Raw genomic sequence first — 18,807 nt, 5'->3', positions numbered from 1 at the left:
TTATTATTATTATTCCCATTTTACAGATGAGGTAACTGAAGCACAGGAAAGTTGAATAATTAAACTCCCACAGCACTCATCAGTGCAGAGCTAGAATTTGAACCTAAGTAGTCTGGCTCCAGAGTCAGTGCTCTAAGCTTGCCAAACTTGCCTCCGACAGAGGTGAATTAGGTTGAAAATTGTAAAATAACAAGTGTTAAAACTTCACTGTCATTCTGAAACTAATACAACACTGTATGTTAACTACACTGGAATTAAAAATTTTTTAATATGAAAAAGGAAACCTTTCCTATTCCTCATTCTGTGCTGAAATGACAGCACTGAATTTTTGGCTCATGGATTCTTGAAGGAGTAAATAAGTTTGGAGAAATAAAACATGGATCAAAGAACCTAACTTAGATTTTATAGTTCTTACAGGTAAGGACATACATTTCAAAAGACTTAGTTCTGTTAGTATGGTGTAAGATAAATTTTATCTGAATAATGGAGAGCTAATTGATGTATAAACGTGGTATACAGGTTTATAGAATGATATGTAGAGTTTTGACTTGTGAATTTTGATGAAGTAGGGTACAAATTTTTCTATGTAAGTGGAAGCAATACATAGGATATTCATGTTGGTATAAACCATGTATCAGTCTGTAGCACCTGCAGAAAAAAGTTGTGATTCTCTTAGTTAACTTCACAGATTTAAGAGAGGATGAAGATAAAATTTGGGGGGTTTTGAGTTCCATGGAGTCTGGTTCTCTATACATTAAATTCTTAGGCTTGTGACTGACAAGTTACTAAAATGGAGAGTTGGAAGGAACGTAGTAGAACTTTGGATTATTATTAAACTCACTTTGACAAATCTAATTCAGATGAACTCATTCCTTTTCAATACTTTTTACCCTGGTTTTGGAATTTTTCCTATAGAACACATCTCCCTATTTTATTGGAAGCTTATGGGGAAAAGTTTTTGTTAATTTTTATTAAATAGTATTTGATTTTAATATTTTAGTTTTTATTGTTTAGAGAGGGAAAGAGAATCTTTTTTTTTTTTTTTTTTTTACTGTTTATTTTTAAGAGAGACACAACACAAGTGGGGAGGGGCACAGAGAGAGAGAGAGAGAGAGAGAGAGAGACAGACAGACAGACAGACAGACAGACACAGAATCCAAAGCAGGCTCCAGGCTCCGAGCTGTCAGCACAGAGCCTGATGTGGGGCTCGAACTCATGAACTGTGAGATCATGACCTGAGCCGAAGTCAGGTGCTTAACCAACTGAGCCCTACCCAGGTGCCCCAGAGAATCTTTTTTTTTTTTTTTTAATGTTTATTTATTTTTGAGAAGGGTGGGGTGGGGAGGGGCAGAGAGAAGGAGACACAGAATCTGAAGCAGGCTCCAGGCTCTGAGCTGTCAGCACAAAGCCCGACACGGGGCTTGAACCCACGAACCGTGAGATCCTGACCTAAGCCAAAGTTGGACGGATGCTCAGCTGACTGAGCCACCCACGTGCCCTGAGAGAGAGAATTGTAAGCAGGCTCTATGCTCAGTGCAGAGCTCAGTGACCTTGGGATCATGACCCAAGCCAAAACCAAGAGGTAGATGCTCAACTGGCTGAGCCACCCTGATGCCCCAAAGATTGTTTTATAGACAACTTCAAAGGATGATTTTCTGAGAAATAATATTAGAAATCATAAGAACAATTCTTCTTAGAGAATCTCTTCCCAATAAAGTGTTTTGTTTCTGTTAAGAATTTGGTACAGACTAAATGAATTAAAAAAAAATTCTCAGTAAGTTCAGATAAGTATTCTATTAAGTGTAAAGTTACTATAAATATTCCTACAGCTGACAATACCATGATATGTTGGTCAGGCATACCTCCCAAATAAAGTAACCAGAAGAATTCCCAATTTTACCACAGTCACTTGGCTGGGCTGCTTATTTATGGAGGGAGTTCACCAGCATGGTGATGGCTTTTGTCTATCCACAGACAGTTTAGCCTGGAAGATGTAGTTGGTTGCAATTTTTTGGGCCACAGAAATGTGATTTGTGCTGACGCCTGAATTGTGAGAGCTAAAGGGCTCTCTTAGGGTCACTTAAAAGAGAGAGAGCCTGGGGCTCCTGAGTGGCTCAGTTGGTTGAGTGTCTGACTCTTGATTTTGTCTCAGGTCATGATCACAGAGTCGTGGGATGGAGCCCCACGTTGGGCTCTGCACTGAGTGTGGAGCCTTCTTGAGATTCTGTCTCTCCCTCTGCCCCTCTCCCCAGCTTGTGTGTGCTCTCTTGCTGTCTCTAAAATAAATAAATAGAGCTTTAAGGGAGATCACGGAGTATAGGTCTGCTGGATATTTGTGTCTACACAAAGGAGGACTCTTGAGTATGAAGGACTCTGAGTAATATGTTAGATATGTTAGATGTTTTAGTATATCAAGAAAGGTTACCATCAGTTGATGAGACTTTCAAATTTCTGAAAGATGAGAAACAAGGAGATTGGATCAATAGAGACTAGGAGAAGAAATCACAGATGAAAGTATATGTAGAAGTTTTAGAAATGTACCAGATTCAAGTAAACAATTATGAAGAAATGAAGGGTGCCTGGAGCTTAAATCAATGTTCTGGCCCTTGCTCTTGATTTTGAGCATCTGGTGTTTGTCCCCTGGATAAAGCCTGGAGAAATGCTTTCCAGACACATTGAATGGTCTGCCTGAGGAGGGCAAGTATATCCATATGGTCTATTCTCCCCATGGTGTTTAGTGTTTATTAATCAAATTATGTAATTCTTTTTTCTTTTTAATTTTCAAAAAATCTTTATTTTTGAGAGAGAGAGAGAGGGAGAGAGAGTGCGAGCAGGGGAGGGGCAGAGAGAGAGGGAGACACAATATGAAGCAGGCTGCAGGCTCCAAGCTGTCAGCACAGAGCCTGAGGCCGGGCTCAAACTCACGAAACACGAGTTCGTGGCCTGAGCCGAAGTCGGATGCTTAACCGACGACTGAGCCACCAGGTACCCCTCAAATTATGTCATTGTTTTGCTTGAAGCACTCACTGCGTTCCCAAACTCCGTATCATGTGTTACAAGGCTGTGTGTCATCTGGCCCTTGCCTGCATCTGAGTCTTCTTTTCCAACCACTCATTCATTTGCTAACATTGGCCTTTTTGCCATTTCTCAACATGCCCAGGTGTCATCCTTTCAGTTTCTTTACACTTGTTTTCCTTCTGAAACCTCTTCCTTTGCATCTTCTTATAACTCCATCCTTTTCATTATTAACATTTCTGCTGAAATGTTACCATCTCACAGAAATTATCACCCTATCTGAAATAGCTCCCCTGTAGTCACTCTCTATTTTTTGTGTTATTTTCCATAGTACTTATTGCTTTGTGAAATCATATTACCTTATTATTTGTTCATCTTTCTATTAGAATATAAGTTCCTTGGGGCACCTGGATGACTCAGTCGGTTAAGCGTCCAACTTTGGTTCAGGTCATGATCTCACAGTTTGTGAGTTCGAGCCCCGTGTCAGGCTCTGTGCTGACAGCTTACAGCCTGGAGCCTGCTTCAGATTCTGTGTCTCCTGTCTCTCTGCCCCCTCCCTGCTCATGCTCTGTCTCTTTCACAGAAATAAAATAAACATTAAAAAAAAAAAAAAAGGAGTTTCTCAATTAAAATGCAGGATGTCGGCAGTCATGGCAGAGGAAGAACCTCTGGAAATACTTTATAAAAACAATGAGGACACTGGCAGACATAGTCAAAATCAACTGTTTCAGAACTCTGAACATTAACCATAGGCTTGTAGCAAACTAGGAACATTTATTCAAGAAAAATGGCCAAATCTCAAGAACACCGTGAACTTTGTAATGTTTTAACTTGCCCAGGTGCCGTCCTCTCTCCAGTTCACAGTAGCTTTGAAAACCAACAGTCCCTAATCATGGTGAAAACTAGCAGCCCAGAAGCCAACTGGAAGCTACAGACCAAGACTGGAGCTTTTTCAAAGCCCTGTTCCAGAGAATTGTCATTATTTGACTTGTTATTATTTGTTATTAATTGACCTGTCTGGTGGTTCCTTAAAAGACCTCATTTGCAAACTTGCATATATTTGACCAGACTTGGAGCCTTTTCTGCCCAGGGTATTCATTGAAAACAATTAGAGACAATTGAACGTCTCAGCTGCCTGTGGTAGTGAGTAACGGTTGGGGCAAACAGACTAACCAAAAAGCTTAAAAGAAGAAGCTGGGGAGTAGATGTCCATAGGGGATTTGCAAAGCTTTGATATATTCCTGGGAATCTAGAAGGCTGTGCCCATATGTTGAGCTGTGTGCATCTTTAGAAAGGACCTGAGAAGGCCCTAAGTTCTTAGTTCTAGTTCATGTTGAGGCTCTGTGCCAACGGATAGTGAAGGCTAAGGAAAAATTGTAAACTGGCTTAGTGTTAAAAGTGTGCCCTAATACATATACAGAGCCCATCCATGAAGACCGGGAGATTTACTGGTTCCAGCAGTCTAAGGAAATCTCTGTCTAATCATTAGCTGACCATTAAACTAACATCAGAGACTTCAGTGGCCACATGGGACAAAGAATCCAGACTCTGAAATTAGTTTCTCTATTTCCTTGTCCTATTTTATATTTCTTACCACTGCTTGAATAATAATTTACTTTTTATCTGTCTCTTACCAGTTAGAATATAAACATACTAAGAGCAGGGGGTCTTTGTGCACAGTTCTTTATCTCCAGTGCCTAGAATAATGCCTAGTACATAAAATATTTATTTTTTTAAAGTAAGCCCTGCACCTATTGTGGGGCTTGAACTTGCAACTCCCAGATCAAGAGTCACATATTCTACCAAGTGAGCCAGCCAGGTGCCCCTACAATATTTCTTGAAATGATGAGAAAATGGATGACTCAGATATCAATTCTCTATATACTTTCTGTCTTCTAGAAATTTGTTGAATCTTTTGCCTCTTGAAATCACTGTTTTTCTTTTCTTTTTAAAAATTTTATTCAAGTTTTATTTATTTAATCTCTACACCCCATGTGAGGCTCAAACTCATGACCCTGACATTAAGAGCCACATGCTCTTCTGACTGAGCCAGTCAGACGCCCCACTGTTTTTATTTTGTTGTTGTGTCTTTTATCTCTTTCATTCCTTTGCTATTATTTTTATGAAGTGGATCTCTGGAGAGAGGACATAAATGGGTGTGCTTCTTCAGCTCTCTTGAATCAGAATGTTCTGATTACTGATTTTGATCAATAGGAAGTTCACTGAGAGTAAACTGATTTGGATGACGTTTGGGAGGTTTTTTTTTTCTTCTAAATTTTTTAATGTTTATTTATTTTTTGAGAGGGAGGGAGATAGAACATGAGCAAAGGAGGGGCACAGAGAGAGAGGGAGACACAGAATCCGAAGCAGGCTCGAGGCTCTGAGCTGTCAGCACAGAGCTTGATGCGGAGCTTGAACCCACAAACCGCGAGATCATGACCTGAGCCGAAGTTGGGTGTTTAACCCACTGAGCCACCCAGGCGCCCCGTAGTTTGGGAGGTTTTATGGTAGAATTCATTCTAAAGAGAATGAAAAGACTACACGCATGCATTATGGTGTAAAACCTTATGCAAATAAACTTGACAATCTGGATGAAATGGATATTTTTAGAAAATGTTGCCAAATTTGACCCCAGAAGAAAGAAATTCAGTAGACCAATAGCAATAAAGGGAATCCGTAAAGTTATCAAAGGACTGCTCCATAAAAACTTTTAGACCTAGGTGTTTTCATAGGTATGTTATTTCAAATAGCCAAGGAATAGATAGCTGAACCAGAGCATGGATGAGAGAGAGTTTATAGCCCTTTTAAGGAAGCCAATGAAATGTTGATTCTAAAACTTCGTGGACAACACAAAATAGGAAACCATGGAAGAATCTTCCAATTATTAATGTAAAATCTTACATTCAGTACTAGAAAATAGAATTCAACAGTATGTTAAAATAATATTCTACAACCCAAGAGTTTAGTTTCTGAAATAAATGTACATATGGTTCAATATTAGATCTGTTAACATGTTGTTTTAATAGATGAAAGAAAAACCGTATGGTCATCATCATTTTGGATGCCAAAAAAACATTGACCAAATTCGTATCTTTTCCTGATAAATGTTCTTCATTTAATTAAAATTGATGAATTCTTATTTGACACGATTAAAGAGAACTTATTTCATTTTTCTTTTCCTTTCCTTTTTTTTCTTTTTTTTTTTTTAAGTAACCTCTGTGCCCAATGTGGGGCTTGAACTCATGACCCCAAGATCAAGTGTCGCATGCTCTATAAACTAAGCCAGGCAGACACCCCAAATTTATTTCAGACCAAAACCAGTATCACACTTAATAGTGGTATGGTAGAAGTATTCTCATTAATGTGAGGAACAAGAAATGGATGCCCAACATTTAGTACTGTTACTTAATATTATAGTGGAGGTGTAAACCAATATCATTAGGTAGTAAGAAGAAATAAAGAACTTAATATTGGGAAAGGGGAAGGAAACTATTTTTATGCAGCAAGGGAAAATATATAGCTGAAACTCAACAATCAACTCTCTTACTGTTCTCATTATTAGAAAGAATGAGATTCTGGTAAAGTGGCAGTTTACAAAAGTACTAATACAACATCTTTCCTGTATATATGCAGAGTAATATTTTAGTGGCACCTGGGTGGCTCAGTCGGTTAAGCCTCCAACTTCGGCTCAGGTCATGATCTCACGGTTTCGTGAGTTCGAGCCCCATGTTGGGCTCTGTGCTGACAGCTCAGAGCCTGGAGCCTGCTTCGGATTCTGTGTCTGCCTCCCACTCTGCCCTCCCCCACCCCTGCTCACGCTCTGTCTCTCTCGCTCTTTCTCAAAAATAAACAAACATTGAAAACAATTAAAAAGAATAAAGAATGTTCATTAGTGCAATTGGAGCATAGGTAAACCATTCTCCACAAGTTGGTTGTTTCTGATTTTTCATTTCTCTGAACAAACAAACTTACTCTATTTTTTGAAATAGTGGAATAGAGTTGACTTTTTACCCCTCTACTTAATTTTGGGGGGAAAATTAGGAAATGAATCAGGCCATGGGCAATTCTATGACCTGACTCTAACCAGAGGATAGTCTGAAGATAATATGATTTTACAGCTGTGCCTGAATATTTTTTTAAATCTTTTTTAATGTTTATTTACTTTTGAGAGAGAGAGTCAGAGTGTGAGCTGTGGAGGGCCAGAGAGAGAGGGAGACACAAAATCTGAAGCAGGCTCCAGGCTCCGAGCCATCAGCACAGAGCCCAATGCAGAGCTTGAACTCAAGAACTGTGAGATCGTGACCTGAGCCCAAGTCGGATGCTCAACTGACTGAGCCACCCAGGCACCCCTGAATATTTCTTATTTTCTTATAGTTCAGAGAACACTCGGTTTTGTTGCTTATATATATATTTTTGGTATTTCATTGGTACAAAGTAATATCTTAAAAATATTACAGTTTATTCAGTTAGTGGTGAGAATCTTTTTTCCCAAGTGCTGATTTGATCTTGGTGGTTACTTAAACTGTCTGTATCCTTTGATGGATACAGAGGCATCCATTCTTGATGGATGTTAGTCATGGTTTGCCACATAACAAATGATCATATTGTTGAATTGTTGGGTTTATTTTATAGACATTAAGGTTTATCATAATTATATTTGTTATATCCTTTTAATCTTAGATTTGTTTTTTCTCATTGCATGAAAGTGCATTTTAATAACTGGCTCTGTTGATTTGTTGCTTATGCTTTCTTCTGTTGCACAAAATTTTTATCTCTTTTCTACAGATAAGTATGCTAATCTTTCTCCAAAATTTCTTGAATGCTTAGTTCTTCATATATTTAGAATTAGTCATGTTTTTCTCCACATTGATACCATTTTTCTGGCAGTATTTTTTTAAGATTTTATTTTTTTAAAGTAGGGGTGCCTGGGTGGCTCAGTCGGTTGAGCGTCCGACTTCGGCTCAGGTCACAATCTCACAGCTTGTAAGTTTGAGCCCCGCATCGGACTCTTGCTGACAGCTCGGAGCCTGCAGCCTGCTTCAGATTCTATGACTCCTTCTCTGTCTGCCCCAACCCACTCGCATTCTGTCTCTGTCTCCCTCAAAAATAAATAAACATCAAAAAAAAATTGTTTTAAGTAATCTATACCCACCGTAAGGCTCAAATTCACAACCCCAAGATCAAGAGTCACATGTGGCTCCAACTGAGGCAGCCAGGTGCCCTGGCAATAGTTTTTAAATATTGATTTTTCTCTACTTATAAGCACTTTTTAGATTTGATCATTGCTTTGGGATTTCTTGTCTCATGGGTCTTTTTGTTTATTAAAAAAAATTTTTTATGTTTATTTATTTTTGAGAGAGAGAGAGAGAGAGAGTGTGTGGGGTAGGGGCAGAGAGAGAGGGAGACACAGAATCTGAAGCAGGCTCCAGGCTCTGAGTTGTCAGCAGACAACTTTGAGCCCCGACGTGGGGCTCAAACTCCCAGACTGCGAGATCATGACCTGAGCCCAAGTCAGATGCTTAGCTGACTAAGCCACCCAGGTGCCCCTCGTGGGTCTTTTAGTATTTTTTTATTGTGGTAAGTACACATAGCAGAATTAACTATTTTACCCACTTTTATTTAAAAAAATTTTTTAATGTTAATTTTGAGAGTGAGAGAGCACGAGCAGGGAAGAGAGAGGACAGAGAGAGAGAAGGAGACATAGAATCCCAAGCAGGCTCCAGGCTCTGAGCTGTCAGCACAGAGCCCGACACAGGGCTCAGACTTGGGAACAATGAGATTATGACCTGAGTCAAAGTCAGAAACTTAACCGACTGAGTCACCCAGGCTCCCCTACCCACTTTTAAATACAGCATTCAGTGTCATTAAGTACATTCATGGTGTTGTGTAACTATTACCACCATCCTCTGGTGGTAATATCTTTATTTGATGTATTTCTACCTTAACCTGAAACATTATTGCTGTTATTCTCAAATTGTTTAAATCTCTCAGTCCTAGTTGCCCTGTCCGTGGATAGGATAGTTGTCCTGTATGAGGATAGTTGTGGAGATAAAACTAGGTAAGACAATAAACTTAAAAATAATTGGGGTATTATATATGCTTAGTAAATGATTGCTCTCTCGTCCTTCCCACTATAATTGGTTTTAAAGACTGGTTGGTGTAGGGTACATCTTTCTTAATTCCCTCAATTATTCTCTTCTCCTCCAAGATACTCATTGTTATTTTTGCCTAATTTCAATAAGATATTTGTAAGTATTAGAATAAACGTTTGTTCACTTTATGTTTGAAACTAATGTGTATGTGTTGTGGATTAGGAATCCCAAATTACTACTTGCCCTCTGCCGCTTACTACTAAGCAATGTTTCACAAGAGACCACAGAGATGTATTCTTATGTTTTGAAACCATTTCTCCTGACACCTTTTCTGATTTTGCCTTGTAAGGCCTCCTAGTTGGTAAATTAGAGTTTATTTGGAAGAGGTGTCTTTAGATTTTATGTTTGGTACTTTGGGTGTTAGGACCCTAGTTTCTTAATTCATTTATGATCTCCTTTAAATAGATAAGTTATTATTGAATAACAATACTTGAAGCAGTTATCTTAAAGCCATTAAAAGACAGTATTTTGCTTACTGTTTTCATTCTTCAAGGCATACACATAATTATAGTTGAGGATACCATGATAGACATTTGCTAATTATGTACTCTTTTTTTTGCTAATTATGTACTTTTAAATCCTAAAGTAATCCACATGTTAATAATCTTAAGTAATGATGTACCACTTTTTTGACAGTTCTTTAGATTACTGTTGTTTATAACTATTGCTGAGATATAGATTATTTTTTTTAGTTTTTTTTTAATGTTTATTTTTTTTTGAGAGAGAGAGACAGAATCCGAAGCAGGGTCCAGGTTCCAAGCAGTCAGCGCAAAGCCCGACAAGGGGCTTGAACTCCCAGACCGCAAGATCACGACCTGAGCTGACACTTAACTGACTAAGCCACCCAGGCGCCCCTTGCTGAGATATATTTAATTTGGGGAATGATGCTGTTAATTTTCCCCAGGAAAACTTCTGTAGCCTTTTGTTTGGTGTGTTCTAAAAATTTATCTATAAGGCTTTGGAAGAAATAGTAAGTAGACTTCTAAAATACAGTGTAGTCAGTGATTAAATTTATGAGCTACCTGTTTTCTCTTTAGAACTGTATCAAAGATACTCACTTAATCTGTGCACACGTAGCCACATGCAAGTTCCCCTTCTAGGACTTATAATCAGAATGTTGTGCTCTATTTAGACACATAATTAAGAGTAACATACTTTATTTTCATTGAAAGCAATTTGACCTTTATTCTGTGCTGTGTGTGTATGTGTGTGTGTGTGTGTGTGTGTGTGTGTGTGTGTGTGTGTTTCCCTTCCTATACTTAAGAGCTATAATAACATTGCAGTAACATAAGTTCTTACCTGTGGCCATTTACAGTTACAGGGCGAATAGAATGTTTAACTTGGTGCAAAACAGAAATTATGACATAGGAATCTTAATTAGAATTTTGAAATAAAATATTTACTAATAATTTCCCTTCTAATTTCTAAAGATTAAAAATAAGAATTATGGCTGCCGGGGGGCCTCGGTGCTCAGCCAGTTAAGCATCTGACTTCAGCTTAGGTCATGATCTTGCACTTGGTGGGTTCGAGCCCCGCATTGGCTCTCCACTGACAGCTCAAAGCCTGGAGCTTGCTTCAGATTCTGTGTCTCCCTCTCTTCAATGCTCCTTCCCTGCTCATGCTCTGACTCTCTCTCAAAAATAAATAAACATTAAAAAACAATTTTTTTTAAATTATGGCTGCCATGTTACAAAAGTATCCTGCTTTATTTATAAACATGTGAAATCACAGTATTTAAAATTGACCTTTCAAATCCAAACAGAATTCCCTATTTTTTCGTTGTTAGCGTTTACAGGTAGGGAAAGTCTTAGGAAATAATACTATTTCTGTTCTCAAATGTAGATTTTCCCAGATTTCTGTCCATGATGATATATAGATACTGACAGACTCTCACCCAAAAAGGTGATCAAAAAGCTGTTTTTAGAAATCAATAGTAAGAATTGAAACTAGAAAGTATGAGAAGACAGACATTACTGTCCAAATGCTCAAAGGTACTTAAAAGATTAACTCGGAGCATGTTTTGTAATTTCACTGGCCGTTTGACTAAGTTGTAAGTAATTGTATTCATTTAAATTGCAATAAGAATCCACTTTCCATTTCTATGTCAAGTCCTTGTCAAGTCCTATTTTTGGATATTTTAAAAGATGAATTTCAGTAAGTGTAGAATAATATCAGGTTACATTAAAAACCCACAATTCGATTAAATGCTAGAACTCATACGTGGAAATGAGAATATTAAGATTAGTATAGTAATTCTGTACTTTTTTTGATATTAAGTATCAGAGCACTGTATCTGTGTTATACAGCACTTCCGTCTGTTGCTAGTAAACGTGACTTGTAAGCATGTGCCAATTACAGAAAATGGTGTGAGGTCTTAATATTAAGGTTTTAGCACATTGAGAAGTGCTAGGAATGTGACAAATACTTGCATTCTTGTATTTAGTATATCCTTATATTTTTCAGGTTATTCAAGTTATAAATTATTGGATAGAAGACTACTGTATTGATAGAAAGTAGTGTCTTAGATGCATGTTGTGAGGAAAATACATAATTTATAGCCATTATTAATATAATTAATATATTGTATACACAAATGTACCAGAATGAATGTTTGCAACTTTATACATGTTACACGTTGCCAGTAGAATCCCAGAAGATTCTGTAACAAATCATGTGCTTTCCTTGTAGATAGTTTTTTGTTTGTTTGTTCTAAAATGATCAAAATTATTGATGATCATTGATCAATTACTTGATTTAAAAAAATGTTTTCTGACTATAAAAATTATGCCCGTTTTATTTCCCTAAATTGAAAAGCTGAGAAACTAAAAGGGATTTTTAAGATGGAAATAACAAAGGGTGCTTATTTTCAAAGAAAAATAGAGGAGGTAGAATGTCTTCCAGTTTTTCCCTTAAAGTTTTTTTGCAACTCACCATAGATTTTATCCTAAGAAAAATAAAAAAATTTGTTCCTTTTCATAATAAGATCACCATAATATTGCCATATTTCTAAAAAACAAAATTCAAGATTGAACATTTAGTTTTGTCTGGCTTGAGAATTTATTTTCCCACAATTAAGAGTAGTATTTCTTACTTTCTAAAACCCATGATCCCTTTTAATCAATAAAAAATGTCTGTTCTCCTTTGATGTTCATATTTTTTAAATCAATTAGTTCTTATGTTTAAAATTAAAGCACGTTATGAGTATCCTTTTCTTAAAATAATTTTTCTTACCTTCTGTCTTGCCCAGAAGAAGATTTTATAACCCTTCCCCCATGAGAAGGAATATCCCTTCCCTCTCCCGTGCTGAGAATCTACAAATTAGAGATTACAGTTATTACAGTATGGCCTTCAATTAAGTAAAACACTTTTGTTTTACTTAAGTAAACACTTTTTGTTTAGGTGAGAGCTGGTCACACAAAAATTCAACAAATGAGGTATTAAAGGCATTACATTTACCTCATGATTTGGCCAGATTTTGCTCCTGTTTTGGGATGAAATTATGTATGTATATTATGTACATTTAGATGTTATTAAAATCCCATAAAATAAAGACATTTCAATTTAAAACTAAGATGGGTAGGAGCTGGTAAAACATAAAAATATTTCATCTTTCACAATTGTAATCAGTTTCACGTCACATTGATTATACTCTTCCGAGTAGAGCAAAACAAGTTCAGGCAAGATAGCCCCTGTGGGCTTTAGTTATTGTGCTCCGTAATTCTGCAGCACTAGTTATCTACGTCATGTAGTTTGAGAACTTAGCTTTTGAGGCTCTGTGTATGACTCCACGTGAGTATTGATGATCACATGCTTCTGACCTTTAAACTTTTTTTCTTACGACATTCTAGGTCCGGGAAGGGATTAAAGCTGTGGTAGAGTGGGACAATTTTGCATCTAAAAAGACACATGTTTTCTCTCTTTTTCCCATTCTGGAGTGTGGCTCTAAAATAAAGCATGCTGTATTGCATCGAGATGGAGCAGTAGAAGTGGAGGGGTGGTGTTATTGGCACTACTGAAGTTTTTCATTTCTTTTTTCATGTTTTTTATCTGTTTCCATTACTTTGCCAATAAGATTCTATACTTGCTTTAGCTTTATAGGTTGTTAGGTACAGTGGTTGGTAGAAGTGAAAACAGGAGTGACCTTAATTAAAACCAGAAGCAGTCACATCTGTTTTGGAGAAGTGTCCGTTTCATTTGGGTTAAGTGGAAATGGAGTTTTTGTTTTTCCAATGTGTTTAGTTTTCTAATATCTACCTATTTCTTGCCAGCAGGCCACAGTAAAATGTTCTTACCATTAATTGGGGTCTTCGAGTCCTTTATTTTTCTTAGTTTGGAAATCAGGTCAGGAAGAGCAGGGTCTGAGAAGGTAAAGAGTTTGCTTTGGGGCACCTGGGTGACTCAGTTGGTTAAGTGTCCAACTTTGGCTCAGAACATGATCTCACAGTTCATGAGTTTGAGCCCCATATCGGGCTCTGTGCTGATAGCTCAGAGCCTGGGGCCTGCTTAGAATTCTGTGTCTCCCTCTCTCTCTGCCCTTCCCCTGCTCAAACTCTCTCTCTCAAAAATAAATAAACATTGAAAAAATTAAAAACAAAATTGACACAGTAGTATATTTAGTGGAACTTGTTATTTCAGAATAAAATTGGGTCTTGGCTTTACATGATTATTTTTCCTTAATTCTATAATTCAAGGTTTTGCTTTACTTATTTATTTGCATTATTAAAATAAATCCAGAAGAACTTTCCTTTAAATTAATAACATATATATAGATAGTTGGTTGTGAAAGTATTTAATTGATATTCCATTTTGTCCTATTTAAAGTGATTTGGTGTGTCTGTGTTAACAATTATGTAAATGTTCCAGATTCAAGCAGGTTAGATGTTATCATAACATACTGACTTGCTAGGCTAGTTTTTATCATTTTTTAATGTAACAATAATCCTCAAAATTAATGTTTTAGTTATCTGCACACAGCTGTCATTATAAAATGTTTAATGCATTGGGCACTATAGTAACCACGTTTTAAGTAAACCAGAAGGGCTTCCACGTGTTGGCTTTTGCGATGTAGTATAAAGGTCATTGGGTATACCTGTCTTGACTTGGTACAGCATGTCAGTTTGGAAAAGCCACGTGCAGGTTGAGATTTTGAGATTGGGACTCACGTAGAAAGCTTGAGGTAACAAAAATTAAAAAAACTATTATCTGATGGCCTCAATGATAAAAGAGGACATAAAGCTTTGGATCCCCCCTCTTTTTTAAACAGACTGTGAAGACTGCTTGACAGACACTTGCAATCCAGTCACATAAGTGTAAGAAAGAAATATTGGTCCTCATGGAAGAAGAGCAAGATTTACCAGAACAACCCGTAAGTATTTCCTTTAATAATTTAAAGTTCTTTATAGAAAAGCTAATCTTAAGAGATTTTAAAGATCACTCAGTTATACTGCAGATTCCAATTTAGAAATAAAAATAAGGAAGAGACTTCTTAATACTTTCCTTCTAAGAAAACAATTTCATGTCCTTTAATTCACATTTTGTTAATACCTGGGAGTCTGCTTAGAAAATTCATTATTACAAACTGAGTATTGCATGGGCGCCTGGCTGGCTCAGTCGGTTAAGCGTCTGACTCTGGCTCAGGTTATGATCTTGTGGTACATGAGTTCGAGCCCTGCATTTGGCTCTGTGCTGACAGCTCAGAACCTGGAGCCTGCTTCAGATTCTGTGTCCCCCTCTCTCTCCACCCCACCCCTACTTGTGCTCTGTCTCTCTCTGTCTTTCAAAAAAGAATAAACATTAAAAAATAAAAATAAAAAAAGTACTGTATTTGCAAATGCCATTAAAAAAACCCAACAATTGCTATCCTTATAGTTTTTAGAAAATAAAAGAGGATGTCTATTTACCAGTAAAACAGTATATATTATCATTTGTGCCAGAAAACGTGCTTTTTATCTTTACCTAAATTTTTCTGATTAAGTTTTTAAAAAGTAGTAGTAGTTGAAGAAAGTATAATTTGATTACTAATTGTTAAAAATAGGTAAGTATTTTTAAATACTAAAATACTTATTTTAAAAAGTAGATAAAAAATAGATAAGACCCTAGAGTCCAGGTTAGATTCTTAATTTCTTTTAAATATTTAACATAAATAAATAAAATAATTTTAAATGTCCTCAAGTGATACAGATTTATTGCCTTGTTGTGGCCTTTTGTTTGTTTGTATATTTTGGTCTTTCTGTGTTTTGACCCTTAGCATTTAAAAAAGCAAAATAAATAAATAAATAAATAAATAATAAGGAAAGGCAATAGTAATCATTCTCGTAGATACTTTTGTATTAAAGGATGTTTTTCTTTTGTGTTGAGATTTTTCTGAAGTTAGAGAAATACTGAGTCAGTTTACTATCCTGAATGAGCCTCTTGCATTTTATATGAAGGAAGAATGCAGAATGATACATGTTTACCTTTATGAAAATCCAGCTTAGAAAAATTTGAATTTTGAAAGCAGGTAATAGGGTATGTTTTTCATGTTCCAGATGTATTCTTTATATCACAGAAAGATGGACATGTGCTCACAAGAAGTCCTTTAATTTTTAATATTTTCTTTATGTTGAGAAGTACATACTGATGATTACTTTGCCATTTTTCTTTTAGCCCTCTCACTTAAGGCAAGTATAAAACCAGAAAGATATAGCAATTGGTAAAATGACCTTGAGACATTTGAAATGTCATCCCTTATCCCTGTTGGGACATCGATAATCAAGGAAATGGTAGAATTAAAAATCATCCTCAGCAGTGTTCCTAGGATATGTACTGTGAGAACAAATAGCTGGGTTAGAGACATTAAATGTACCAAAGAAAATGATGGCATTGAGTTTTTAATGTAGTAAGACAGAAGTCTGGTCAAGAGGTCTAGTTTCAAAAGACTTATGTGTTGACATACTGTTGAAATGGGTATTGTTGTTAGTAACTCCTTATGTATTTAAAGTAGAATTGTGAGGGGCGCCTGGGTGGCGCAGTCGGTTAAGCGTCCGACTTCAGCCAGGTCACGATCTCGCGGTCCGTGAGTTTGAGCCCCGCGTCAGGCTCTGGGCTGATGGCTTGGAGCCTGGAGCCTGTTTCCGATTCTGTGTCTCCCTCTCTCTCTGCCCCTCCCCTGTTCATGCTCTGTCTCTCTCTGTCCCAAAAATAAATTAAAAAAAAAAAATTGAAAAAAAAGAAAAAAAAAATAAAGTAGAATTGTGAAGCTGACCTGCTGGTGAGTTGTCTTTTCTACTCTGCTTTATTTCCTTGCTCTTCTATTCAGTTTCTGTAACATGATGTCCAAAACCTGTTTGTTACTTAAGAAGGTGAGAAATGAAACCATTTTAAAAACATTTTCTGCTTACTATAAATGGTGATTGTCACAGAGCATCATTTTTTTATTGATTTGTTCCTGGGCCTTAATTTTTATCTTATCTTATCTTATCTTATCTTATCTTATCTTATCTTATCTTATCTTATCTTATCTTATCTTAATTAGAGGTAGAGAGAGAGAGAGAGAGAGAACAAGAGGGAGAGGGAGAGAGAGAGGGAGAGAGAGAAAATCCCAAGCAGGCTCTGCAGTGTCATCGCAGAGCCCGACGCAGGGCTTGAACACACAAACCATGAGATCATGGCCTGAGCCAAAGTCGGAGGCTTAACTGACTAAGCCACCCAGGCGCCCCTTGGGTCTTAATTTTTAAAGGTAACTGAGTGATAACACAGGGAAGTCAGTGCCATTGAAGGAAAAGCTTAATGTCCTTAAAAGTGAAAGGCATGGCACGTCACACAGGGCCACAGGGGGAGGCACCAATGTCAGTTAGGAGGCAAAAAGGAGCTAGGGGAAAGCATAGGCCATAGCCATTATTGGAGTTTCCAGAGGCAAGGCAAGGCAGGGTAAACGATTTAGGTTTGTGTAGTCTGAATAATTCCAAGGGCTTTTGGGGTATCAAGGATGTTACTGGGTGCTGGTGTCTGGCTCTGGGGTGACTCAGAGCAGGGGAAGTATTGGCTTGGTGTATAAGTTGGATAAAGGAGATGGATCAGAGTATGGGCTCTGGATCACAGGGAAGATGTACACAGCTTGGTCCTTAGTTTGGCGCTGTGACTAACGGCTGCCAAATGGACAAATACAGAATCTGACAAAACACAGAATATTTAAGAACTGTTCAAAATAATTAGAATGGAAAGAGTAAATGTTATACTTTGAAGAGAAAAACAAGTCTTCACAGGCTGTAGTAGAGGTGTAAAATTTGAGTAGAAAGAATGATTCTATTCCAAGTTAATGATGATAAATAAAACCAAGAGTTTTAACCCTACTGTTACTTGTATATATAGATGTTACTAGTGACATTATTACAAGAATTATTTTAATCTCACTATCTCTTCTTGTCTGTTTCCTGCTGAATTATCCCTTTCTTGTTTCTTTACTAATTACTTGCCCTGTCTTAAGCTTCATTCAGGTCATTGTTGACAGTGCAACATAAATTTTAGCTTTGGGTTTTCTGTCAATTGATTATTGCCGATCAATCCTCAGTCTTCTGCATTTGGAAATGGTTCACTCTGTGTTCACCAGTTACCTTGAAATTATTGTCTTTCCCCTTCCTTGACCCCCAGTCTTTATCTTTTTCAAATACTCTGAAACAGTTGTATTATTGTCCAAACTGGAACTCTTTTGAAGAGTAAAAGGGGACACTAAACAGACTTGGTTCCGGGATAAGAGGTATAAACCAAGATTGTCCCTGCTAAGCTGGAAGCACATAAAAATACCTGCTTTTATGGACTTCAGGGGTGCTCTCTGAATTCAAGTTTTGAAAGGACCTACATGCATAGGAAAAATTTTAGAAGAATATACAGCAAACTTAATACTGATTATTTTCATGGAGGAATGAGGCAGAATGAAGTCTTTTCTATTTTATACATATCTGAATGGTTTGAATTTTTAAAAATAAGAGCATGTATGCCTTTTGTATTAAAATTTTTAAAAATTTACTAATGCTTACTGTAGACAACACAAGTGGCAAATGCTTTATAACCATAGTATACTCTCCAGGCTAGGATGTAGAAAAGGAGTGTAGCTTGGGAACCATTTTTGAGAACAATAAAAAGGACTTTAAAATTGTGTTTTGGACTTGGAGGGGAAGGAGAAGAAGAGGTAGAACAGGTGGTGAAGAGACAACTTCTTGACTCAACACCCCTGATTTCTTTTGTGTCTTCTTTGTCAAGGAGGATAAACTTAGGTAAAGGATAGCATACCTCAAAGTTTAAAAATGTTTTTATTCCCATATTTATAAGCAAGTACCTAACTTCTTTCAAATGAGTTCTGTTCCTCCAGACTAATAGCAGTTTTATACCATAAGCCTAAAACTTAGAGACATCAGTGCAAAGCCAGCCTTGATCATCTGAAAAATCAGAGTAAGGAAATGCTTGAAACAAAACATGGACATTTCCTTTCCTTTAAGGCATGATTTTTTTTTTTTTTTTTTAGCAGAGGTACAAATAGAACCCTGATTTCACAAATTTGCCATTGGTTCTTTTTTTTTTAATGTTATCTTCAGTTATAACATGCCCGTAAGATTATATCGTTTTTTTTAAATAAAAGCTTTGAGAAAAAATTGACGTATCCATT

General features: G+C 36.9%; 1 protein-coding gene across 4 annotated transcripts in view; it reads left to right on the top strand.

Moving 5' to 3' along the window:
* EYA3 (EYA transcriptional coactivator and phosphatase 3) overlaps positions 1-18,807 on the top strand; it is a 104,489-nt gene that overhangs the window by 19,180 nt on the left and 66,502 nt on the right. For 3 of the 4 annotated variants that reach the window (XM_019836470.3, XM_003989761.6, XM_006934473.5), the window contains exon 2: positions 14,431-14,532. In XM_019836470.3, the coding sequence (XP_019692029.1) occupies positions 14,500-14,532 (33 nt within the window). In that variant the 5' untranslated portion in view covers positions 14,431-14,499. Of the gene's footprint in view, positions 1-9,032; positions 9,074-14,430; positions 14,533-18,807 lie in introns of those variants that run through there. The other variant, XM_045035388.1, reaches the window with a different exon arrangement.

Source organism: Felis catus, chromosome C1 (genome assembly GCF_018350175.1).
Source record: "Felis catus isolate Fca126 chromosome C1, F.catus_Fca126_mat1.0, whole genome shotgun sequence".
In the NCBI taxonomy this organism is placed as follows: domain Eukaryota; kingdom Metazoa; phylum Chordata; class Mammalia; order Carnivora; family Felidae; genus Felis; species Felis catus.
This window is presented reverse-complemented; position numbering and strand designations above follow the sequence as displayed.